Genomic DNA, 27,676 nt, shown 5'->3' with positions numbered 1-27,676 from the left:
GTCAACTGGCAGTTTCTCAGAGAAAGGTTTGTGGAGGTCCATTGCAACAGGGAAGAAAAAGAAACCATCTTCCAAAAAAGGTGCACACTATTAATGTTACACCGGGCTGGGCAAAATATTTCACTGCGGTTTGTACTGACGTCAACTCGTGAAAAACCTGCACAAGAATTGCGTATTTAACGTGCAAATCATTCTGGTGGATGGGTTAATTTATTCAACAAACACAATTATTTTGAATTATATTTACAACCCCAATTCCATTGACGTTGGGACGTTGTGTAAAATGTAAATAAAAACAAAATACAATACTTTGCAAATTATGTTCAGCCTACATTTAATTGAATACACTACAAAGAGAACATATTAAATGTTCAAACTGATTAACTTTATTGTTTTTAGCAAATAATTATGAACACAGAATTTTATGGCGACAACACGTTCCCAAAAAACTGAGACAGGTGGCAAAAAAGAAGAAAGTTGAGGAATGCACTGCATCAAAACAGACGTCAATGTTTAAAGAATATCACCTCATGGAACACTTTAGAAAACCAATGTCAATGGAAGTTGGTCGACGGAAACGCTAGCAGAAGCGCGTTTAAAATGACCGATAGGCGATTATTATTTGGTACGGTTTGAATAAAAGTCGGCTAGACGGACGGCAGAAGGGTACCCAGCTGCAGCGGATGGCGATAAACAGACCGGAACCCTCCATCCTTATTCATAAAAATAATCGTCCTCCGACCCCGTCTGAAAAAGGAAAATAAAATGTCCGAGGTTTCATCATTCATAAGCATTATTTAAAGCTAATTAACTGGTTGATTTCCTATTCACATCCACTTACCGTCTGTCGGCTGGGAGTATTGTGAGTGGATTGAATTGTTTACAACTGTTCAACCAAGATAGCATTTGTCTGCCAACACAACCGCCGTCAGTCATCAGACTACGGAGCCCGCCAGGGGACATCTCGAGAATCTTTAAAATGGATTTAGAAAGAAATACTATTGCGTTCTAGTACAAACCATTTGTGCATTTATAACACAAATACATTTTCAGTTTATATTGTGTTATTTTGTGATAAAAAATAATTATTGCAAAGTAACGCAATGTTATTTTGGTAGGAGAACGAAATAATTCCACTTCCGGGTCATAGCTTCAAGTGTACGGCGGTGCTGGCGTGAGCATGAATGACGGTTTGGAGAGATTCTTTACACTCCAGAAATGTCCTACACAAGGATTTACTTCGCATGCCAAGGGATAAGGCATGTTCTAAATATTAACAGTTGGTTAACAAAACAAAATTGTCTGGCGGCCTATGTCGTAATCCATGCTATTACACGTGTTCAACCATTAGAGGGCAGACTATGCCTGTGAGTACAATGCTACTGCAACACACATGAAAAGAAAAAAAAGAACTGCAGTGTTGTGGTACAGCAAAAGGGACAGTGGTTGTTCTTTTTAAAAGAACCTAACACAATACGTCAGTCGGTACTTGACCCGATTAGGGACGATTGCAGGGACGGACGAAAACCCACTTCCGTTCTTGCTTAGTCCGTCCTTTTTAAAAAACTTCTCGTCCTCCGTCCTCCATCCACACAATGAGTGTCAGTCTGGGACCGAATGCCCATGACTGCTTAAAACTCTACTATACAAAGCAAAGGCCATGGAAAAGTGTTCTTTGGTCTGACGAGTCCACATTTCAAATTGTTTTTGGAAATTGTGGATGTCGCGTCCTCCGGGCCAAAGAGGAAAAGAACCATCTGCACTGTTATGCACGCAAAGTTCAAAAGCCAGCATCTGTGATGGTAAGTGGCTGTGTTAGTGCCGTTGGCATGGTTAACTTATACATCTGTGAAGGCACTATTAATGCTGAAAGGTACATACAGGTTTTGAAGAAACATATGCTGCCATCCAATCAACATCTTTTTCCAGATAATGCCAAACCACATTCCACACGTGTTACAGCAGCGTGGCTTCGTAGTAAAAGAGTACAGGTACTCGAATGACCTGCCTGCAATCCAGACCTGTCTCCCATTGAAAATGTGTGGCGTATTATGAAGCGTAAAATACGACAATGGACTGCTGAACAGCTGAAGCTGTACATCAAGCAAGAATGGGAAAGAATTCCACCTACAAAGCGTCAACATTTACTGATGTGTCATCAGTTCACAAACGTTCACTGATGTTGTTAAAAAGAAAGAGGATGTAACACAGTGGTAAACATGACCCTGTCCCAGCTTTTTTTGGAATGTGTTGCAGCCATAACATTTGAAATTCCTGATTATTTGCCAAAAACAAAGTTTATCCGTTTGAACATTAAATATCTTGTCTTTGTAGTGTTTACAATTAAATATAGGTTGAACATGATTTGCAAATGATTGTACTCTGTTTATATTTATGCTTATCACAACATCCCAACTTCAATTGGGGTTGTACTATACAACCCATCATGGATGCATTTAAAAGCATCTTTTACATTAGTCCAAAGTCTTCTGAACCAAATCAGCAATTGGAAGTTAGTAATGCAGCTAAATCAATAAGATTTTGAATGTTGTCATGTCTAACTGTGTGTAATATTTTTCCATCACACATGAGTTCCACTCCCCTTTTCCTAACCTATGTCATCGTGCAATGGTGAATATTGCCATAGTATTACAATGCCGCTTACTTGCCATAGGGAGAAGCCAAGCCACTGTTGCCACTCGCTTAAGATCTAACTTCAATACATTGATTTCTCTGTGGTGTTTTTACATTACGGTATTCACTGTCTCGATAGCAAAAATTCCACATTGTGTGGCGTACGGTTGTACGAGTAAGTCTGGGAGAAGTGCTACATGCATATTTGATTGGTAAGAATGTGATTGGAAATGTTCTCATATGACATATATCTCTGAGTGCTACTCAAAGATTCATCAGCACCATGTTGTCAGAACCATCAACCATGAAATGAAAGCAAAGCCTATCAATAATTTTTGGGGTTCACAAAAAAAGAAAAGCTTATTTTCCCAAAATGTATTTCAGTGGGCATCAATGAAACACAGCTATTTGCGGAGTCCACTACAGTTGGCAGACATGGCTTAGTTGTGCCTACATGGGGTTTTATATTTCCCTGTACTACAACGGGAGTTGGCCCAATATTTTTTTGCGGATTTGTAATGGCATGCAGGACAAACATTGTACTTGACTAATGTTAAAATTTTCAGTGAGTTGATTTTTGTGGAGAAAAAAAAATGCAGAAAATGAGTTCTTGCACTTATTAATGTTCGTTTGCTGTTCCACAGTTTTGTGCCGTCCTTGAATTGCAATTTTTATGCATGAGAACACTTTGCTTTGGGAGAAAAAATACAGTGTGTATTATTTTTTTACTGTTCAAACCCTTGGTTGTTGAAGGCTGGATCACTGGACATGGAAGAGGCTATTCACAATTAGTCTTTAATGAACCTGCTTGCATGTTTGAGGAATGTGGGCGGAAGCGGAATAGGCTATATCAGAACATGCAAACTCCATCCTGCAAGGCCGGATCGGTGAGTCGAACCCCAAACTTCCGAACTGCTTTGCAGACACGCTAGGGTACCACGCTTCCTCTCTATGCATTTTGTCATCTCAAATCGTCATGCACCGCAAACTACACGATGCTACAAAACGTGGCGGCATTCCTCTGACCATCCGAACGCACCAAGTGGCAACCTGTGGTGAGACTTTGAAAGTGTCTGCGTGTCGGAGTCTTTTGGGTCACGCTGCACCCAATGAGAGCTTGGCGCGGTGACGATGCAGCAGCGCGGTGCCGGTGCAGGACACGCCCCCAGCATGGATACAGGCTGCAGGGACAGGCGCTCCGAGACACTCTCACTATATGCTGGAGAGCGTCTGAAGCAACCATGGGACGAGTTCACACATCCAACTTTCAAGAGTTGCCGCACTAACAAAGACTTTCGTCTTTTTCTTTTCATCTCCTTCACTCAGGGGACTTGTGCGCGCTTGCGATCGTCACGCAGGATGTTATTACTGACGAGACTCGGAAAGCCGGGTATGAAGAGCGTAAAGTCTCTCTGATGAGAACCACCTCCTTCTATCCGCCACACAAAGGGAACCACGGAACAAGTTCTTTTCTCCCCCCACGCACGCCACGCCATCGTTTTCTTTTTTTGGATGTCATAGTGGGGGGGGTTCTTTGAAAGACGTCATGGATCACTTCGCAGCGGAGTGCCTTGTCTCGATGTCCAGCCGTGCGGTCGTCCACGCTCCGAGGAGCAACAACCGGGAGATGAAGCCGGAGAACCCGTCGCCTTCCTCCACGAGGAACCCGGAGGACGCCAAAGAACCCGTGGTGAAGGACAACTCCTCCCTGTACGTGGTGGCCCGGATCCTGGCGGATTTTAACCAGCAGACTCCCAACGGCGTTCTCGGCGAGCAGGCGAGGAGCAAGGAGGAGAGCCAGGCCGGCCTGACGGAGGATGCAAACTGTGCCACACCTACCATCACCATCTCGGATCCATCGCTCAAACAAAGGGGCAAAAGATCGAGAGGTCGCAACGAGCCCGAGTCCCCACAGAAAAAGCACAAATGCCACTATTCAGGTTGCGAAAAAGTTTATGGCAAATCGTCGCACCTCAAGGCGCACTTGCGGACGCACACAGGTCAGTTGCACTTGTGCTCTTGATAGTTGCGCGGAAACGTGCTTGAATTGAACGGATTACACATTTAACCTGCTTGTCATTGTGTGTTCGTGTTTCGGTTGCTCTCATTGTTCCCCGCAACTTGGGTGAACTTTCCTTCTTGGTTTGCGCGGAGGGTGGGAGCCGAAAATAGTGCCACTCCCACTCGCGTCTCGCAGTGCTCCTCCACTCACCAGCCATCCCCTCGCTAAGTCGAGCTGCAGCGCCAGTGCACACACAATGCAGACTTCCGGCCCTTGTTTTCCTATTCTTGCTCTGTTATGCGCTCAGTAATTGCAACAACTTCAATTACGTCTCGAGACTAAATGATTACACCAGCAACCTAAAAGTTCCGCAAGTACAAAGCATCCCTGTGACCTTCTCAAAGGAGCGCCATAGGTTTGCTTTGCATTCCTGTGGATAAGCCACACGAGGAGCGGTGGTCAAGGATGTAGATGCGAGTCAAAATTGAGGGGGTTGATAAGAGCTGTGTCTGCCCAAAGCCCTTTGTTGTGATGTGCCACACCCCCGCTAGACAGGCTGCCAGCTGATCTGGCCAGCAACAGACTCTACTAGCTGAGCCCAGACCAGACTGAGGCGCCTCGCCTTCTCTCTGCAGCTCCTCCAAGCCCTTCCCTTTCTTTTCCTATCCTTCGCACGCACACAAACAGCCCTCTGCAGCACATATGACACACATGCACCATGTAATCGCCACTCATGCTCCGGTCTCACAAAGGTGATTGTGTTGAAAGGAAAGCCTCATTTTATCACAGCCTTCCAAGATTAAACGGGGTCCACAACCCCTCCTTGCTTTGTGATCAGATTATGCGCCAATTCATTGTTGACAAGCACATGAATGGCATAATGGGTGATCATTTATGCCTCTTGGATGTGATAAACACTGACATGATTATAGGAAACGTACGTAATGACCTAGATATTTCCTATGGAATGTAATGCCTGCTATGTCATGTTGGCCATTGCATTGAACTCACATCAATTGCCTTCACAATAAACAGCAGTTGGGCAGATAGTTATAGTGGCTTCAAGCTGTTCACGTTTTCTGTCAAACAAAGAGGATTACATTTTGTGTATTTCAAACAAGTGAACAACTTAGACTCAGAAATGCTCCTGCTAGCTTAATGCTAAACATGATAGAAAAAGCCATAGACGTGGTGGCGTTATAATCCTTCAGGCAACAGATATTTGAACACAAAGCAACACATATAAGCGGACAGTAATCACAAAACTCAGTCATGTATTCTTTATCCTCTGAAAAGAGTTCTTTGTTCGTCTGCATTTGCCATTGTGTGTCGGGGTCCTCGGTTTAGTGAGTCAAACCAAACTACACACCTCTGCCCTGCCTTTGGTGTGGTGCTACAACTGAAGGTAAAAAATGGACAGAACATGGACATGCGGAAGGAAGCAAGACTCACATTTCCTGCCATGTTGCGTTGAAAGCAAGCGTGGTTGTCTGACGAGCATTTTTTTACATCTCACCAGATGTCTCCTTTCATGCATCAAATTATCTGATCACGGGATGCCACGGTAACATGAAGGCACATACAGTTGTGGGAGTGTCACACTTGGCTGCGTTTTGCGTACAAGGGAAAGGCAGAAAATTGCTGGATCATCTGTTTGGGCTCTAATGCTGCATTTCTTCAGGATTTTTTGTGTCAAACATGTTACCCCCCAGATGGTTTGACCACACTGGTATATCTCAGGGATTTGGTAACAAAAAATGCTTGCAATAATGCTTAGTGTTTGTAAAAGTGAAGCCAATTTGGAAAAAAACATGAAGTCAAGCGCATGATTTGCCTTTGGGGGCCACAAAAAAAAATGATGTCGTTTGCCGCATCTGGCCCCCGGGCCTTGAGTTTGACACCTCTGACTTATAGCAAACGTTGTATTTGGACGCCTTCCCGTAACTTGCAATTGGCGCGTGTCTCATAATCTGTGAGAAATAACGAGGCGTTCCGCTCCTGCATTGGACGGGCACCGAATGTGGGTCATCTGAGTTCAGCCGAGCTGCCTCAGCCAAGCTTGCAGTGCTCTTCACACAGACAGACTCTGGCTGTGCTTCCCTCCAGATCAGAGTAGTTGAGCGAAGAGAGCGCCGATCGCCAGCGTAGTCAGTTCCAGCCTGTAATTGCAGAGTGGGGGGGACACTTTTATAGCCTCCCAACAAAGAGAGCCAAGTACCAGACGTTCCTACTTGTGTAAATGCCGTCATTGCGGTCTTTGTTTATGTGAGTTGGCAGTGGAAGAGGAGCTCAAACCAGACCTACACTTTGACGTATGCTGAAAAACTATCATTACTTTTTCAAAATTAACCAAGTAGCAATATATTGTAAGGAGCAAGATTTATTTCGATTTTTGTAAGACTTTTTGAAAGGTCATGTGTGTTAATAGACGACTTCTTTTCAATTCAAAACATTTACACGTAGCTGCTTTTGGCCATTTCCCAGCTACTTCAATTACACTCTGACTTAATCATTACTTGGTTTTATATTTATTTGTTAGTTATTATACAACAAGTACTTAACTGTGATGTCTGTGGCACCAGACAAAAAAGAACCGATGGCAATTCCATGACGATTGTAATGCAGGTGCAGATAAAAGATAAGAATGTGTATAATTTGGTGCCGGTTAACAGGATTGTGATTGAAGACCAAAATTATTCCTACCCTGTACAAGGGCAATTTGTATTTGTCGGCTGTGTATCTTTTATCAGAACGTGACTCTGAGGCCTTGTGGCACATTTTTCTATTTTAAGTATACTTTGATTTGATTAGAAGTCCAAAGATTATGCCAGAAATCACACCAATACCAGTATCAGTATTTACTCGTGATTGCTCACGATACCAATACCAAATACCGATACCACAACTATTTATGATACATAAATTTCAGTTCACACAATGACAGATCATTTTGAGCAAAGACCACATGATGACTCACCAATGTGTCAAATGGCCGCAGGATAGCACCAACTACTGGCAAGGATGATTAACTCAATGTCAGATTTTTTTTTTTGCTTAATCGGTGGTTGGTACCGACATCCTTCGCAAGTACAACACTACCTTGAAATAAAACAGGTATTGGCCCGATACTGATACCTGATATCGTATTCACCTATTCCAACAAAAAAAATGACATGTGCAAAATGAAGTGGTTCAGGGATAGCAATATTTAAAATGTTAAAAAATATCATTTCAAAATGAACCATCATTGTGACAAATAAAAAAAGACTTGTACCCACAATTTGTCCGTGGCATGATAATAATCTTCCTTAAGCACTATGGTCGTTGTGCGTGTGCATGTGGGTTGTGTCCAAGGTTACCAGACAGCATTGGAGGCGGGGCTCCTGTGCAACGCATCCTGTAGTGTCCAAAGCAGACATAAAATGCCACCTCAGGTTTATATTCATGTTGTAAAACTATCTCACCTGTTGTGATCTTGCCATCCTGTGCGGCTCGTCGGAGGCATAACTATTCCTAACGATGAAGACCGGTTTTCCCATGAGCTTCTTGTGGTGTTTTGTGGTTAGTGAGTACACGATGTACTGCGTGCATGCCTCATTACTGTGCTTTGGTTATGTCATGTAGTCTGCTATTTCCTAAGGAGACTTGAACCCTGACAAGCTCATTACAAGTCATGTCTTCATAAAACAACAGGCTGGGCCTCCTGTGCCCCCCCTGCTAAGTGGTCTCACAAAAGGCCGTCTTGACAGTATATAGGACCTCTTCTAAAATGCTTGGCATAATGGCGGAGGAGGATCAGGGTCAATAATTCTTAAAGACAAAGCGCCTAATGGCATATTTTACAGCTGGTTTGAGTTTTTGTCTGGGCCTCTTTTGCGGTCTGCTGGGGGTACCTCTGATACAGTGAGGTGCTTGTATAGCTTTTTATTATTTTCCCCGCCCTAAAAAAAATATAAATAAGTGGCAGCACCTGGCAGCACAGATCCACTGTCATTTACAATCCTGTATTCATGCTTGCACTCTATTTCTGTACACGTGTGAAGCTGTGATTAGTGTAGGCCATTTTTTTAAATTATCATAATTTCCACACAGGAAAAAGGAGCAACAGAAAGAGATTATATGTACTGCAGCTCTTCCAGCGGTTTAACATTTTGGCTTGTGCCGCGACAAAGAGTGCACAGTATCCCGATGTGGAGGGGATGAGGTAGCAGGGTGGAGATGGGGGTTTCCCGCCCGTGCTTGAGTCTGGGTCTCGTCCTAAGTCAAAATGTTACACGGGTACAAGAGGTCAGTGTGTCTACCTGCCACATGGCAGGATTTCCACCACGCTCTCCCAGCTGACCCATATTTTCGCCCAATGTTGTCAGGAGAAACTCAGCCGTTTCCTGTTTCCTGCAAACAGGAGGCGTCAAGGAATGCTGTCTGCATAGCTTAAGAGAGGAGGAAGAATTTTTTTGTAACAAAATCTGACCTCTGTATTGGACCCTTCAGTAAACAAAAAAAAAAAAATCACTCCTGTTCTTCAGTCTCAGGCTACATTCTAACCCACTACCCCTAAAAATATCTGTCATTTTGTCCATTGCTTTGGCCCAGACAGAAATATTCTTACCATGAGACTTCACTTTTGTACCAATTTTAGTTGTGACCCCATGACCAGCATGCTGTTGCTAGCTACATTTCCCACCAAATTGTAGGTGTCAATATGGATCACCACTGTTGGACTAAGACCGGTAAATCCTTAGCAGGCTTGTATTTGGACGGCATGGTGAATACGGAAGGGATGGGCATCACTGCGCCATTACAGCAGCACAGCGACAAGAGAAAGCGACACACCTGGACATGATCTGTAAACAAGGCACATAATGACCAATTGGGGGAAAACAGTGTTCACACATTAGAACCACACCAATTGGCATCTTAAGATGGTGAAATGTGGAATAGCAGCTTTCAAAATATGCCACATCAGTCTGAACTCCGAACCAAACGTTACTGCACGCTGGAAAATGAGGCTTTAGTTCTTGAGTAAGTATGGATCCCTAGACATGACATGAGAATGAAAAGAAACAACTGTGGTCACAATGTAGATATTGCATAACATAAAATGCTCATTTGTGGCCAAAATGTAGGTCTAACATTTGCACAAATGTGTAGGTTTCAAAATCATTCCCTGGAATGGCTTGGGATGTCTGGGTAAGAAAATGTAGCGCATCTTGGCTAAATGCAATACGCGATGTCTTCTACCTCTAAAGTGGATGTGTGCATGCGTGCATGTGTTGTAATTCTTATCTTTTGCACACATTTGACCTACTATGTCGCCACAAAGTAGTATTTTGTTCTTATGTTGTTATAACTATTTGCAACCTACAAATGACTAGTATTTTGCGGCCCCAAATTAGCATTTAGTGTACACGTTTTAGCTATATTGTGGCTTTAGGTTTTTTGCCTGTAGCTCACTAAAGAAGACTTTTAGGTGTGCATTTCCATTGCATCCATCTCTTTGTCCTGTTCCCCACCCAAAATGGTCGAAGCAGAAGGCCGCCACCCAACTTTACTACATCTCCACTGCGGTCAATGTGCTTTCTCTTGTTGGAATCCATTGGGTATCTAATCAAGATTGGGGTGCTAAACCTGATCCATATGAAACGAGTGAATTGTGTTAAGGTGTACATCCTGATCTCCTTTTGGGTGGCTATTTTTAAAAAAAAACTCAAACTAAAGCTTCATTGAGCCTTGTGGTCATTCCATCAACTCAAATACACTTCCTGTTTGCTTGAAGTCCGTGCAGCTGGATGTAATGTGTCCGTTGGAAACAAGGTATTAGTTAATCCACCGGATCCCAGGGATGTAAATAACACCCAAGTGTAAGCCACTGTCGTGCTTGTTCTAATCACGTGGTGCTGTATTACTGCACTGTAAAGGACACACATGTGACATTCATATTTTAACCTACATACAGTTTGCGCACTTTGGAGCTAACTGGATGTTTCTTGGCTAATGTTGTAGCATCAACCCGATTTAACTGTGATTAATCGGCCAAGCACGCATGATGGCCACTCCTAACACAGAAAGGCCCCTGTCATTCACTTCCATGGCCACGCTGATTTCAATTGCCCACAGGCGCGTGTATTCTTTAGGTACTGTAGCACTGAATAATTCCTATAAAAGCCTCTCTGTTCTTCCCACCCAGCGGCCCCTCCCTACAGCCTTGGGGCTGCAAAAGAAAAATAGGTGCTGGAGCGTGTTGTGTTGTGGCGGTGAGGACTTGCGAGGTGGTGTTCATTACCAGTGGCAGGAAGAAAGGGATTCAGACCTGTGGAACGCTGCACACTGTCGAAAAACCAACAAACCACCTCTCGCACGCGAGCAACGGCTCTGTCGCAAAAGACGGAGAGCGCCGAGTGCGGAAGGGTGGGGGCGGGGTGAGTTGTGGTATATATTCACTGTCAATGCCCTCCATTGATGTAGGTCATTTACTGTATTCAGTTGCATCTGCGGCTAATCTGATTACCGTTTGAAAGGATGAGACCTCTGCGGCAGAGGGCACCCCTGTTAGGCGATCACGGGGTCCCATCTGCGAGTTTTGGGTTCTGACTTGGTCCGCGCTGCTGCTTCAAGACGAAAGCTGAGGAGCTAAATGGAATTTTTAGTTTCTTGCAGGGCTACATAATGCTCATTATGGGATGTATAATAAAGCGCGTTCCCTTGTTGTTGTGGTAAACCGGAGCATGTGCATTTGTCTGGCACATTGGGGCGTGGCCTTTGGCACAACGTGAAGAGAATCCAATGAAATCGTCAATGAAGGACAGGAAATTGACCTAGTCAAAACGGGGAAGTCCTTAGTGTTTTGTGTTTTCACTGACCAGTCCAGGGTATACCCAACCTCTTGTCCAAATAAAGCTTGGATAGGGATCAGTAATATCAAATGGATGGAAGGTTGGATGTTTTGTTTGTATAGATGACAACATTGTGGGGAACAGTAGGATAATGGTTAACATATCTGACCTTTGTGCGGCAACAGTGGGAAGAATTGTCACTAAATTCTGCCCTGCCGTTACACTGACCTGGATAAGTGGTACGGTGAACCTCCGCTATTCACAAACTAACTTTTTATAGCTATAGCTTTTTTTTTGTTGCTCTTTTTATAACGCTCTAATATGCCACAAGATAGCACCAAAGCCCTTGCTAATAGGAACGTAGTAATCAGTGTCAAGGAAGTATGTTGACGTGATACATATCAATTGAGGGACTCGCGTCTTTGCGTTAGGGAGGAGCTAAGAGTCTTTGTCACAAAACAAAAAATCAATTAACTGTAGGACAAAGTGTTTTGGGGTCATAGTTTTTTGTATACTGCATGTATGATTTAAACTATTAATATCAGCAATTATAAATTGTTTTGGAATTTGTCAATGCTCGTGGTCTTTCACATTTTGAGAGGCATAGGGGCTGTGCCCCGCCACAGACCGGCTTTACTGTATAGCAAACGGATGAATGGCATGCCGCCTTGTCCCCCCAAAAATTCTCTGTTCACATGGGCTTGCAGAAACAATGCTGACTTATCAACGCCAGCCGACAAGTTGGGGATGTCTCTAGGCGATCGCCCAGTTCCCAGGTTTGATCCAACATTATTCTTCATATAATATCACCTTATTAATGAAGCATGGTGATGGTAGTGCCATGGCATGGACGTACATGACGGCCAATGGAACTTGTTCCCCCGTATTTATTGAGGATATGACAAAAGCAGTAGGATGAATTGTGAAGTGTTTTGGGCAATATTACCTGCTCATGATCAGCCGATTGCAGAACTCATTGGACGGTGCTTCACATTGCAAATGGGACAATGACCCAAAGCATATTGTCAAAGCAACCAGTGTTTTTTAAGGCAAGCAAGTGGAATGTTACGCAATGGCAACGTCAATCACCTGACCTGAATCCAATTGAGCATGCGTTTCATTTTCTCAAGACAAAACTGAAGGGAAGTGCCTCAAGGATAAGCAGGAACTGATGATAGTAGCGGTTGAGACCTGCCAGAGCATCACCTGGGATGAAATCTGGTTTCTGGTGATGTCTATGCGTTCCAGACTTCAGGCTGCAATTGACTGCAAAGGATTTGCAATCAAATTAAAAAGTGAAAGTTTGCCTAAGTGATCCCGATCTTGAAATTAAATCTGAAAGTTTGCGCTTCTAATCCCGAGCATGCCTTTGTCATGTCATAAACAACCACTTCCAGTCTGATAAAATGGCATCGGACAAACCTCTTCCACTTAAATACCATCAGGTAGAAGGCTAACATCATCTCTGTCTGTATCTCGTCTTATCGAGCAGTGCTGAGGCCTCTTGGGTTTTCCGCAGTTCCGTTGTTCTTCTTCTACCTCCTCCAAGGTTGTGTCTTTCATATGAGCTCTAATGTCAGACTCCATCAGCAAAACGAGCCGGCTTTGTCCTGCGGGCCCACCGCTTGCAGGTAATGGGGCATCCCTGCTTGCACCTGCCTCTGCGGAGACACTATAAACACATAATAATGGCGACGACTGTTTGCATGTCCTTAGTTAACCAGGATTGAAAGGATAAGGAGACTGCACGTTGTTTCAGCATGCACTCAAGGCTTAAAAGCGAGTGCCCACTCATACTAAATGAGGCAAATTTGATGAGCTGGTCAATGCAGGCGAGACCATCCCTGCCGCTCCCTTAAGAGTTAAGGCGATGAAGTAATGTACGGCTAAGTGTATGCAGGAATCGGACAGTCAAACACAACAACGCTACGTGTCTCCAGACTGAATGTCAATATTCCCGTGCAGTGCGGCTTGAGGGAAGAGCGTTACGGTTAGTACGTGCAGCCTGTCTGATTGAAATGCATTACAGGAGCACTCCTCCTGCTGGGAGCCAGGCTGCCGCTATTGTTCCCAACCTGACAGCTATAAGGCCCACGAGGTCTGGCAGCCTATTCAATGGTCCGTCTCAATAACAACAAAAGATAATAGATCTCCATGTTTTTAGAGTCCTCTCCTGAGAATCTGGAGCCGAGTTTCCGTCACACGCACTTGACCCCGCCCTTTGTCGCTGCTGTTTCACACGCTGGAACATATAGGGGTACAAGATAAATAGATAAGGGTTGTGGGAGAGAGTAGACATTTTGTAGTGTACATTTTTGTCCCTCAAGGCACTGAAGAACCGCGGTTCGTTCTTGGTCTGATTTTTAATTTAGGGATTCTTCTATGTAGCAGTCGTAGTCCGTGCGCTACATTTGGAGAATCACTGCCCTAACAGGTTCAGTTCAATCTGGTTTTCTACGCTATTCTTCACATTGGTGTTCTGGTGTGCATCTGCTGTTCGTTGATGATGATGATAATGTGCCTGCTTTGTAAATAGTGCGATATCCCGGCAGCGAGACAGGGCAGAACTTTCCACTGAACTAAACCAAGGAGATGAACGCATCATGACACAAATGCTGCTTGGAGTCTTGTCTCCCTATTCGACTCTTACTTGCTATTGTAACACGGACGATTCGGTTCTATGTTGGTGTAACTGGACAGCAGTGTCTAGCGCCACGCTGCACATTTAACGCCCTACTGACCGCTACCACAATGAAAGGCTGCATAAAAGCGCCACGGTATAGGTCGGGTAGTTCGGAAGAGTTTACTCTAGAAACACTGGCAAAAGCGTACCTCACAGTACCAAATAAAACTGCTTTATGGAAACTGTCCATACAGCCGCTAGCTGTAAACGTCCAGGGTACAAAAGCAGCAACTTTGACATTACCACCCCATTGACAAGCCGTTGTTTTTTTGTTGAAGCATACAGCCAACACTTTATGGACTGGTAACAATCTATATTTATTTATTGCACCTTAAGTGTCATCACCATCTCAGTTAAGGCATGAAGAGAGAGCAGCAAGGGTTCATACCAGACTGAGCTCGTCATTTTCACGCTATCCACTCTCACAGGTGTCTGCTGGCACAGAGGCGGGCTCCGGGTTGATTCGAGGTCAAAGTCTGCTGTGAGCAACCATATTTAAGATGTGTGCCAAGTCCGACCACTGGAACTAGTCTCTCATTTGTTGCCGTGCTGGCTGACTACTAAAGAGCTGAGGCAAAGTGACTGCTACTCTAATGGGCACTGAACTAACCAATGTAGCCTCCCCATCCATAAGATGTTTGCATGATAAAAGTCCGCGCAGGTTTAGACTGCACTTTGTGGTTTTGTCTGAGATTTGCAGAGAGACCCCCCCCTTTCTCACCCTACAAGATGTGTTTGCTCTCCTATGGTGGTGTCACATGTTGCTTTCGTGCCCGAGGACACACCAGGAATGTTATCTGCTCCTATTTGATATGCTGGAGCGTTTTGTTGGAGCAGGTGACTGAGCCGAGTTGTCGCACTGTTGCTCATGTCAAAGAAGTGATTAGATCTCGCCTACGCTGGGACCAAGCCGGCTTTCAGGACTCCGGTTTAACCCTTTCTGCCGAAACCGATGATCCCCGTGTCTTAGGCGTGAAGGAACTAAGGATGTGGGGGAGGGTCAGAGATAAGCAGTTTATTTACTGACCCAGTGGCCTCAAAGTGAACGCTTATATAACTACAGTACCTGTGACATAATCACATCGCATGGAGCACTAGTGTTCCCCCCCTCCATGCCAGTTCTTGGTAGAAATACAGTTGGCGTCACATGACGTAACTCCCTTGACGGGTAAATGGGTCACTGTGTTCGTTAGGCAATTCTTTCCTCAGTACTGACCCCCACCTTGTCTCTCCGCCCTTTCGAACTGACACATTCTGAGAAAGACCTACCACACCCTGGATGTGGCAAGCAGCCAAGGATGGGACAACCAATCCGCGTGTGTGCGCATGTGTGTGTGGTGGCACGGTAAGGGAAGCTGGCCTCTTTTTCCCCCACGGATCCACGTGTATGAACTGTATATATTTTTACAGACCCAAAGATCATTGTTTACCCTACGGCATTAGCCAACATGAAAATGCATTTAAGCAACAGGTGACGTAATCCCTAACACCCAACTAAGGAATTACCCAATCAAAAGCATTTGCGAAAAAGGCAATATAACTTTGCTGTCCAATGAAAAGCATGGATCTCCAAATTTTGTAAATTTTTACCTATATCTAGAACACTAGTTTAGATCATTTTTGGGCTGTTTTCAGACAGCAATTTACTCTGGAATGTTGTTGACCATACTTGAGAATATATGTGTTAACAAAACAATAAACACAAATTAAAGAAAACTAAAGAAAGGAAATTTAAAATGTGGGAATGGGGTAGAGTCAGTCATGGAACCGACGTCAGTCATGGCGCCGACCCTGTTGTTTAACCAAGCAAAAATAAATGTTTTTCATTTTCAGTTCCTTCTTTTTTAACTTATGTTGCTAAGTGGATATTCCGTCAGAGGTTCCGCAAATCTCCTGAAGTTCAAGGAAACCGATGAATGAAGTCTTAGAAAGCATTTCCAAAATCTTTTTCATGCATTGTACTTTCCTTTCATTTCCTTACTTTGTTTTGAAATGTCTGAAGTTCTTTTGTTTGTAAATGCTTTTAAATGGTGTACTTTTAATTATGTGAAGCACATTGAGTTACCTTGTGTATGAAATGCGCTATATACATAAGAAAAAAAAGGAGAAGACAAAACAAATTGATTAGTCAGCATTTAGTGGATAGGGGTGTGTGGGTGCTGTTATTTGTGATTTTTTTATAGTGTTATAAAATAATAGTTTTCATCATTTTTCCTCAACAAATACCTGTTGATTAATTGAGATTGGCAATTATTTGAAAGGATGCCACTAATTGAGGAAATATAGAGTGAAAATGCCAAACAAATGCTTTCGGTTCCCTTTTTGGAATACTTGAACAGGAGCTTTATTCTTTTAAACGGATAATATCCAAAACCACCCTAAAAATTCATGTGTCTGTGCATACATGGCCCGAGAGGATCAGGACGAATAAATTAGTCTTGTCACATTCCTTACAGACAGGACGCTAACTAATGGCTTTGTTTGCACCCAACCATTGCCTTATTTCCACTAAAGATCAAAGTAGCTCTTCCCTTAATCTCCCTAGGAACTTCCAGGAATAAATTCCAGAGCTGGTCATTTTCCTAACATTTCCCGGTCTGTTTATCGCCTTCCGCCTGCAGCCGGGGTACCCTTCCACCGTCCGTTTATCCGCCTTTTTGTCCGGCCGGAACAAATAGTAATCGCCTACGGACAATTCCGAGTTTACCCCAAAATGACGTCCCAAGTCGAGATGGCGGTCAAGTTAATGAAAAGAAACTCTCCGCTCATTGAAAAGCATTGAACTTTGGGTCGCGGCATAAAAGCGTCACTGCGGCCGGACTAAATGCGTCTTCCATTTAGGACCCAGAAACCTCGGCCACGGCCAACGGGAAACGGAAACCTCACCGTGGCCATTGAAGTCTCACCGCGAAAATAGACGATAGCTGATAACATAGACGAAAAAACGGGCTTCCGACTATGCTTAATCCGTTTCTTTTTTCAAGGTTCCCTTCTATCGTTTATCGCCTACAATATGGGCGGATGGATGGACTGGTCCGTCACATAGGCGGAATGGCCAGTTGTGAAAATCCCACATTATGATTTGTGGCATGACATTCTTTTTAGAGGTTAAGTCTGGCGTTAAATTTATCCAGAAGTTACTAGGTGGGAAGGTTAAAAGAAAAGGGACATCTTGTCCATCAATCCCCAGTAGTGACAAAGCTCTAAATAATTTGAAGCGTCACAGCGGGTTGCCGTTGGATACCCGATGCTTCCATCATGGCTGCATCATCGCTGTTATAGGACTTGGGGACATCTCAGCCTGGCTCTCTGGTGTCTGGTTAAATATTAATGTTGTTGGATCTGTTACACTGGTTACTGAGCCTTAAGCAGCCTGTAGAGCTTAGCTCCACTTTTTTAGCCACTAACTCGTTTTTTTTTTGCAGTGCCAGGTGGCCGCGCCGGCTGTTCCTCTTGCTAATAAGGTATGAAATCAGACCATCATGATGCTCATCAATGAGATTAGGGCCATAGAAGTAACACTCACTAGTATGTTTCTGTAGGCTCGGATAATTTACAGCTTTGAATTCTATCCAGAAGAGACGCTCCAGCACTTTGCATTGGCTGCGATAAAACATTTGAATGGAAATACAGTCGTAAATTAACATAGACCCATTTGAGCCTGCGGGAGCAGAAGTGGGAAGGACCGAGTGGGTTTGCCTACAGCTGAGGTGAGGCGTCCGAGGCAGGAACACAGAGCAGGCTGTCTAGACTTGCTCTGTCTGTCTGCACGTTTTGTTGCAGTATCGCAGGGGCGGTAGGGCGATGGCCTGCGAGGCTACTCGCGTACCAACTTCTTGTTGCTTGAGACACGCTGGCATCAGGTAGCGTACGAGGAGCGTTTGATGCTGAGTAGCAACTCTTTCCATTGTGGCCTTGAGGGAAACCGCAGAACAAAGACAGCATTTGGCAGGCCCGCTCTCATGTGCTCATTTGTCACAGCACTTTCAAACATGCAAGTGTGTTTACTTCTTTATCATCACCACACATAGTTGCGGAAAAAAGCAAAAAAACAAAACAATATCTAAATACTGTGCTTTGTTGTACTGAGAGGAATACGACCCTTTATTGTCAAGCCAAAAACATGGCGAGGCTGCATTGAGGCTCCATACACAATGTTTCCACATTATATAGAATGGAAGGAAACCACAAGATATATAGTGCCATCTGGCTTTGAGTAGATTTGTGTCAAAGCCCACTTTTATTGCGCGATGAATGGGGGGAGGGTGTAATTTTCCCACACGTCGACTCACAGTTACACACTGGAAAATGGGTGGGGCGGCCATTGTGAACGCATCTGGAGAATTCAACGGCGTCAGGGTTAATGGCTGTTTTAAAGGCACTCCACAGCGTTTTAGCTTTCAGATATTCCTCGAAGGTGCATGATAATCAAGTATTAAACCCTACCAAACAATGCAAAATCCCATTGGAAGGAATCTGTAATCTGTGACCATAATAAAACCGACATTTGTCTAACAACATGACAAAAACATTTTAAAAAACAATAAAATACATACAATACAAACCACATAAACTGTTTAGTCAATGTATTAATGTCTGCAGACTACGACAGATGTGTTTTGCTAGTTGAACTTGACGTGTTCTGAGCAACCAATCAGATAAGAGAATGCTTGGTTAAAGAAACAGTCTCATTGCTAAAATAGTTTTAGACTATAAAGTAAACCCGTAGATTTGTTTTCAAATTCATTCTAAAGGTTTAAAGATAACTGCTTATTTTCACTTTGCAGGGTCTTTGAGTTACGTCGGCCAGCACTACTGAATTTGAAGGGTCTCGGCAGATTAGATTGACATGGCAACACATGGACGCTGAAATCTCATTGGATCAAAAAAATAATAATAAAAAGTCTACATACAGTGGAAGCAGTGCAACCAAGAGAAATGCTATGAAATCAAGAGAATAGACTGTTGAGGATAATTAATCCAATTTCATGGAACAAAATTCAGAATTCCGGTTGTAAATGTAGGTCAGTGCTTCTGATAGTTGTTTAGGACACCTGGCCCGGGCAGCCAATTACTGATACAGAGGATATGTTATGATTAACGTTCTAACATTGGGAATTTCAAATCAGAATAGGTGTTGCAAAAAAATAAAATATATCAGCATACCTATGATGCTTCCTGAACTGAGCTGTTGTGAGGTTTCGGTCATGTTCATGAGATGTCAGACCACAAGCGTCCCGCTATGCGTAAGCGTTTCACCATGCGTCACTGTGGTTTGCTATCAGGAGAACCAACTTGTTATGAGCACAAATATGAACACAATCACATTTTGAAATACTTGCAGACAATTGGCAAGGTCAAATTGGACGACGTCATCTGTCTACCACATGGCCACAGGCCCACGACTTTGATGCAGAATTGATTCTAATTCCTCTTTGATGACCGGAGGTTAGATTTTCATTTACACATTTTAATTTCAAATTCGGTTTCATAACCTTATTTTTCCATCTTATTAATTCATTGTATCATGTTTCATCTGATTGTTTTTTTAATGAGTGATTGAATTAAGCTTTCTTGTCGATAGTGAATGGATGTGTCTTAATTTGAAGTTAATCAGTAAATCCTCGGATCATCTTGATAATACACACCAAAGTTATTGACAATTTTGGGAGGGGGGGTTCACTTGCAATAAACAAATACACATAAATATCAGTCAAAGCATAATCAAAATTTGTTGGCAGCAGTGGTTGTTGTAGTTAATAGCAACTTTGAAAAAAATGTGTATAAACAACGGTGTCTTAAAACAGTTGGCTGACTTGTTTAGTGGGTGTGTCTGGTGTATGTATGCTTGTTTTTCATTGGCTTATGCAGCATTTTACAATTCAGCCCCACGAAGGCTGTCCTGTGGCAAATATCTGCAACTGTGACCAGAAAAAGGAATCCAACTCATTCTGTAATCGAAACTTATTATTATTTTACAATTTGGAATAATTCACAGATGTTTTAAAAACATGTCTATGACATACAAGAATTCCAGCATACTTAACACACTGTTTATTGTCTGACTGAAATGTGCACTTTTTAAGGTGCTGGGTCCAATAATTCAATTGAGAGACCGGACACACCGCCTCCGGCCAATGGCGAGTGGCGTTTGTTACCATGACTACAGCAGCATCTACTTGCAAAAGGAGAGCCCAGTGTAGAAAAAAAATAAACGTACAAGAAGACAATAAAAACATTTTATTTTTGGTGACGGCAACTGTTTATACACTACACTGCATGGATGTGTCAACAATGATACATCATCAACTTCACCGAGCTTGTTCACGCTATTCTGTGCATCCAGCAAAATTCAACGCAGCTCTGCTTACCTTTTTGCTCTGACATGATGGCAGGGGCCTCACTCCTGCGGGAGATGCACCTGTGTCTGCATGATATTGTTTCACACAATGTAGTCTGGTAGCCGGTCACTGGGCTGCACTTGAAAGTGGCACTGGACCTTGGCCCAGTTTAGTTGCTAAATCATGGGTGGAGGAACTCTGTGGGGGCGATTAAGAAGTAAATGAAAGCACATGGTTTTTTGTTGTTGTTTTTTTGAAAATGGAAGATAAAACATTTAATGTGGTTGTTTATTTTTGCACTCAATGCAGGCAGGCACTCCTGAGTCACTGAGATGTGAATGAGCCAACTTAAATGTTTTTCGAGATTTAGAAGATTTTTTTATTTTTTTGCTTTGGCATGTTGGTAGTGAACTCAGTTCACTTCACAATAAGCAGCACTTTGGCAAATAGTGAACAAGTGAAAAGCTGATTTTTGCCACTCCCAGTTGAAGTTTACTGTCAACTAAACAAAACGAAGAGAATTACACATCAAGCAAAACAACCACACAACTTTGCCTTCTGCTAGCTTAATGCTAACATACAATGAAAAACGCCATAGACATGATAACAATTAGCATCTACATAGCGTGGTTTTAGAACCCTTCAAGCAAAAGTTAATTGAACACAAACGGCGGAGCACCATATCTAACAGACGGTATCACAATATTCACAGCTAAAACTAATATCATTTCGGTTGACTAAGTCTCTTAAGTCACTTGAGAATAGTGACAATGGCTGTGTCCAAATTCACAGGTTGGGTCCTCCGAAGGCCGCATTTTCGGCCGCATGACGTCACTTCCTGCACAACTCGACTGCACGTGGTGTCCAAATTCACATTAAGTTGTCCAAATTTGCCACAGTTTATGCTGTCACCCACTAACAAAGTCTTGTTTTTGTTTTGTCCAGGAGAGCGTCCATTCCCTTGTACCTGGCCAGACTGCAGTAAGAAGTTTGCCCGCTCCGACGAGCTGGCCCGCCACTACCGCACCCACACGGGAGAAAAGAAGTTCGGCTGCCCACTTTGCGACAAGCGCTTTATGCGAAGCGACCACCTGATGAAGCACGCCCGGCGCCACTCGGATTTCCAGCCTGGTATGCTCAAGAGGCCCCACGGCGGCGGGGTGGGTGGGGTCGTCGGCGGGGTGGCGGGCCACGCCGCGCGCCCCGGCTCCCTCAGCGATTACAGCCGCTCGGACGCCTCCAGCCCCACCCTCAGCCCCGCCCTCAGCCCCGCCCTCAGCCCCGCCAGCTCGCCTTAAACTGAACTTCGCACTTTCCGCCTCCAGCGCGGCCGAGGCGCGTGTTCTCGTCATGATAATACTCGTGTTGTTGCACACTTGTCAGCGGCAACCCCCTTCTTTGCTAATCCCGCGCTTGCTGTGGTGTACCCTACTGTACAGAACTGCTTATTGTAGTGCAATGACATGTGTGATCATATAAGAAGGTAATGCCTTTCCCAGATGGCAATATTTACATTCTTGACCATATGTCTTGACTTTTCTTCTAATTGTCTGCGTGCAACAACTCAACATGACTTAGAGGAAAGACAACAGACGCCCGGATGAGTCTTATCAAAATGTTTGTCTTTCATTGTTCTTTTTTTTTTTTTTTTTAAAACAAGTGATGAGAAAGGGCACACACACACACACTCTTTAAACTGTTGGGTCAAAAGTAACCCAAATTGGGTGAAACAGCTAACACAGCACTGAGTCCAAAAGGGATGCAGCCAGTGCAGGGTTAGGGTTATAACCAGCGCATTGGGTCGGGTCAAGATTTTGATCCAACAAGGGGTAAAAATTACCCATATTGATGAGTTAAAGCTAGCAAGAAATGGGTTTTCAGGTTATAAGTATAGCTGTGGTTAAAAACAACACAAAATATTACCAACATTTTCTAAGAAGACTAAAAAGACACTTTCCCGTGTCAGGGGTCCCCACAGTATGCCGCTGCTACCCACTGAGCCATCCAGCCGGCAACCAGCTTCAGCTCTTCAGCCCGCCCAAATCCAATCTTCAACACAATCTGTTGGGTCAAAATAATGAACCCAACCTTGGGTAAAAGTAACCCAATCTGCTCAAAATCCTACCTAGCGAGTGGGTGAGGAAAACAACCCAGCATTTTTTTTTTTAGTGTGCACACACTAAAAAAGACAATAAAACCACACACCTCAGGATTGAAGACAGTTTCTCTTAACACCACAATACTTCACACAAAATGCACAATATACTCATCACTTTACTCCGAAGTTCAACCGCTGGTTGGATTTCTCGCCCTGCTCAGGGATGGCCTTGTTAGCTTGAACGAATGGAGAGAAACAGGCAGTCCACACACATACATGTCATGTATGTCTAAATATATATGTATAATTATACACAACACACACACACACATACACGTGTATATATATATATATATACAGCCTTACACTCAACACAATATTGCACTCTTTTTACGTTAGCTCACTTCCTTCTTAAAGAAAAAAAGCATAATTTGATGCATCAGAGCTGTAAAAAAAGCCCCCCCCGCCATTTATCCGTCTTTGCCTTGTTACACGGAACCAGGTGAAGGGACGTATTGTTAAAACCGTGTGAGGTTTGACGCGCATGTCGACTGCATCCTGCAATCAGATAATTGAATAGAAGACGTCAGCGATGACGTCTGGTTTAAAATATTTGTCTGACAGCGACAATAGCCGTTACGGCTCTGATACCACCTCCGGGAAAATGGAATGTCAGAGCCGTTTATAAAGAACGGCAGCGCAGAAAAATGTCGACTTTTAAAGACACTACCCCGCTCTTGCAACATCCATTCTCTCGGTGGACATTTATTGCGGCAAACACCCAGAATTGGATAGATAGGTTTCAAAGCAGCTGTTTAAATAAAAATTGACACAAAGGGACGACTATATGTATCCCTCATACAAGCATACTGGGGAAAAAAAAGTACCAGAAACTACAATAAGTGAGGAGCTGGGATGATTTGAGGTCAGCAAAATATCCCACGAGAAGCGTCATGAGGGCTAGCATGTCACCCGTCTGGCTCTACCTGTCCCGTCAAGGCGTCAAGCTGTCAACTTTAAAGGAACTTGGGGGTTAAACACAGTGCAAAGTGTCGGTGGAGCTATCTACCACGTTCAGACGGGTTAAGGCGACTCCTGATAAACAAGAGGAGAGGTTTATCACAACTTGAGCAGAGGAGGAGACGCCCTCGTTTCCTGCTTATGCAAATGACTGACCAACTTGGGAGGGAGCAACAATATTACCTAGACGGTGTTTCACCATTGAGCTGAGCCATAGACACTAGTCACAGAAAGTTAGGGATATTCGGCTTTTGGATGAAATTTCAAGATGAACCCAAAATGCACTATAAGCACTACAGGTCAACTTCGTTTGACCTTCTCTAAACTTTAAAATGCTAATGTCCAACTGTTCAATTTTCAAGACATCCATTATTCTGTTCAGTTCCTTGTCAACACCACCGAACCCGACTTGGACTGGACCATGGCAAAAAAAATAGATGGCCACTCACCTCTTCACATTGAACGAACTAATCAATGGATGCCCAGTGATGGTGAATGGTGAGCCTGTATATGCTTTTGAGGCTGAACATGCAGTATATTGTATTTTATCACTTAGGATAAACCAAGATGGAGTAATGGTCAAGGAAGACGTGATTTCCTACAAAGAGAGAACGTGGGTGAGAATAAAAAGGGGGGGGGGGTGTATCTTGATCAGGTGCAATGCGTACATCGCACACTCATTTTGGTAGCAGACTTTGCTATTCCACCCACAGTTCGCCTACATATCGCTGGCGTCGGGCCAAAATCTTGTAAGTCACATTTTGGTGAATTCCATATATTAAAAAAAAAATCTATACTATTGGTCGGTCCACACGTGTAGGTGTTATTCTTGACACATTATTGACCAATCTAAAGTGTTTCAAATGGCTTGTTTTCTTTCACAAGCCAATGCTAATGGTTGAACAAAGTTGACATTTTTCGGTCTTCTGAAAAGTGACCATTTTGGAGGTGCAAGGTTTTGGCCTGATGCCAGCGATATGAAATTTTTAATAGTTAAGTATTGTTGGAAAACAATACATGTATACTTAACATACTGTATTTGTATGAGTTACCTTGCTAGCTGAAATACCAGAAATGTATTTCTATCGTGTGTGTGAAAGCGGCTCAGAGAACAGCAAGTTGTGCAAGAAATACTGAAACACTGAACAGTTGGACATCAAGATCATCCTGAAATTTCACCCGACTAAATTTTTGAGTAATAAACTTTACATTTGAATATTCTCACGGCACACCACCAAAGAAAAACGTCACAAAAGGGGTATACAGCACTATGCAAACGGTTTTAGTTTTGCCTAACATTTTATACTACATTCTTCTATTCCAGAATTAGAATTTCAGATAAGTTAATTTGCCTAAGACAAATGATGCCACTTTTGCCATTCAGATGTATGAGGTTTGCCATTACTGATATCTACAATTCGTTTGCGGTTCTCTGCTATGTGAATGGTGAATATCTGTGACAGCATTGTTTGAAATCTACAATTTGATTCTGACTGATAAGTCCAGTTCAAGATGTCTGTATTTCACTCAATACAATGCCCCCTTTTCAGATATCTTAAACCAAAGTTACAGCTACAGAGAATATACATTTCTGTTGCAGATATCTTGAATTTACTAGTGGCTATTGCTCCCTTACACATGAATGGCAAAAGTGACATCATTGTGGTCATCATGTCCTTGGCGAATCCCTTTGCAGATATCGCAAAACAGAATGACAGATAACTCTGGTTTCGACTATAATAATTCACAATTATTTTACAGATATCTAGAATAAAAAAAAAATCCAATTACTCATAAAGAAACTGGTCGGAAACAGATTGTTAATATCTACAATATTAATTATGAATAAGTAATGTTCCCATTTTATTCAAATAACATACAGGTTAATTATACCTTTTGTTACCTAGTGGAAGAGCATTTAATCGTTCCGCTTGTCACTATACACAGGTATAGATAGACGAACAATTATTTTTAGCAAATAAATGATAATTTCCCGACCAATTAATTGAAATAGTATAATTTCCCGCGGTATACGAAGATTTCTGGTACTTGGAGCACCCTTCATCTCAGGCAAGCACTGGGACAAATCTCACACCGTTAAACAGCTGCTTTCTCTAATCCCTCCGAGCAAAAAAATCATATCATCTTGGTGTTGTGCCGCCCCAGTGAGAAAGTTCACTTGTGTGTCTAGCCGCACATGCCACGATAAGTCGGGGGAAAAAAAAAAACAAACCACCATGCAAACAGGCACCGCTAATCCAAACTGGTACAGTGTGCATCCTCGTGCTTGGAAATGCAGCCATCCGTGTTGCTTTGATCCCATCGCATCCATCCAGACCGTTGCCATGGCAAGTGGAGAGGACTCGTTTCACCCCTCTCCCCGGGCGCCACGCGCATGTTAACAACTCCGGCAGGTGTACGTCCATGAATGGCGGGACTTGTCTCCCAGCTCGCCCCCTCCCTGGCAGCCATCTTTCTTTTCAAAGAAGCAGCTCTGTCACATCTCCCACAAGGCAAAACATCCCTTCGATCCAATGCAGCCACAGTCCATTCACTTTTAGTAAGAGAAACCACTGGGAAAAAAGGTTTTCAATTCTCTTAATTGCTGTTGAGCGGCTTTTTGTGCAGGTTTGAATGCTTTCTTAACCCATAAACTGCACAATTACCTCAGGTTCCATGAGTTATATACAGTATGGGTCTTAACGGCATTATTTGTTCTCACTGCTGGTCAGTGTCCACTGAACGCCTCCCTCCCATCCTCGAGGCCCACCTGCCTCTTATGTCTTCACAACATCCTGCCTGAGTCGCAATTTGGGCTCCCTGTGGCTGAAATGAAACCCCCCCCTAAAAAAACACATACACACAACGCATACACACAGTGGTCTTAACATGACAACATGTGAAAGAGGAAATGTCCCAATCCATCCTTCCATCCATGCTCTCACTGTACCAAAACTACTTGAACAAATCAACACAAAAGGCCATTGAACACCATTTTGTACATTTTTACCGTTTTTTTGGGTTGTTTGTTTTAATGACAAATAGTAATATAGCTTTTTTTTTGGGGGGGGGGGGGGTGTATGTGTCCATCATTCCATCATGTTCAGGTCATTGATGGTTGAATTATGTGTTTTGTTAAAAAGAACAGCCATCCACTCACCAGAGAGCTGTTGATGTCAGAGTGATGGACGCTTACTTCCATGTAGGCTTGTCCTCCCAAATTCCTCCACATTCCACGAACAGGGAATGTTTGAGTGGTGGACGACAGTTAGTAAATGAAACTTCCTGACCTCTATGTATATTCATTTCACACAGAATGTCTCATTTTCTTATTTAGATTTGTTTTCCTTAAAATTAGAGACTGTGGGTGTTACACGCGCATGGACAAAATGGTTTGTACCGCTCTGTTAATGAAAGAAAAACACACAGTGGTCAAAGAAATCACTTGAAATCTGACAAAAGTAATAATACATTTTTAAAAACATAATGAAAATTAACCTTTAAAACTCATGACATTGCTTTTGAATTGTGGTTCAACAGAATTACGTGTTAAAAAGAAAAAGAAAAACTCATGAAACAGGCCTGTACAAAAATGCTGCTAACCCTACAAAAGATTGAAATTATTGTGACCACAAAGACATTTTCAACCAAGGTGTGTTCAAATTTGTAATCCAGTCAGTCAGTCTATTTAAAGGGTGACAAGTAGCTACTATGCTGCTTGGTTATATGATGTGTACCATACTAAAAATGGACCAGAGGAAGCGGAGGAGAGAGTTGTCTCTCAGGCAGTTGTAAAGAAAATTACAGACAAGCACATAAAAGGTAAAGGTTATAAAAACCATCTCCTAGCAGCTTTTTATTTTTTGTCCACGTGTGTAGCAGCAGTCCGTATTTAATCCTAATTTCTACTATTGATTTCTTTTGGTGGTATATCAAAAGTGTGTGTAGTTTTCAGGATCATACCTCTTTAAAAAAAACTATTTTTGCTCTTTGTTCCTATTTTTCCAAACACATGGTGTAGCTTCTGCTCGACAAATAGCACAAATAAACGGTGGGTTATTTGTT

General features: G+C 43.0%; 1 protein-coding gene and 1 long non-coding RNA gene across 2 annotated transcripts; one reads left to right on the top strand and one right to left on the bottom strand.

The window, feature by feature from the left end:
• Positions 1 to 350: 350 nt before the first annotated feature.
• Positions 351 to 8,191, bottom strand: LOC147148716 (uncharacterized). Its single transcript, XR_015086424.1, has 3 exons — positions 8,101 to 8,191; positions 842 to 6,795; positions 351 to 747 (listed from the first exon to the last, which is right to left on the bottom strand). It is a non-coding gene; the product is annotated as an uncharacterized LOC147148716 (long non-coding RNA).
• klf13 (Kruppel like factor 13) lies at positions 3,817 to 27,676 on the top strand. The gene is made up of 2 exons (XM_086027731.1): positions 3,817 to 4,634; positions 21,439 to 27,676. Exons 1-2 carry the CDS (start codon positions 4,181 to 4,183, stop codon positions 21,789 to 21,791), a joined length of 807 nt encoding a protein of 268 aa, XP_085883857.1. The 5' UTR covers positions 3,817 to 4,180; the 3' UTR covers positions 21,792 to 27,676.

This window comes from Filicampus tigris, chromosome 4 (assembly GCF_054856515.1).
Source record: "Filicampus tigris isolate MCC_2025a chromosome 4, RoL_Ftig_1.0, whole genome shotgun sequence".
NCBI lineage: Eukaryota > Metazoa > Chordata > Actinopteri > Syngnathiformes > Syngnathidae > Filicampus > Filicampus tigris.
Note: the sequence above shows the minus strand (reverse complement) of the source record. Positions and strands in the feature narration are given on the sequence as shown.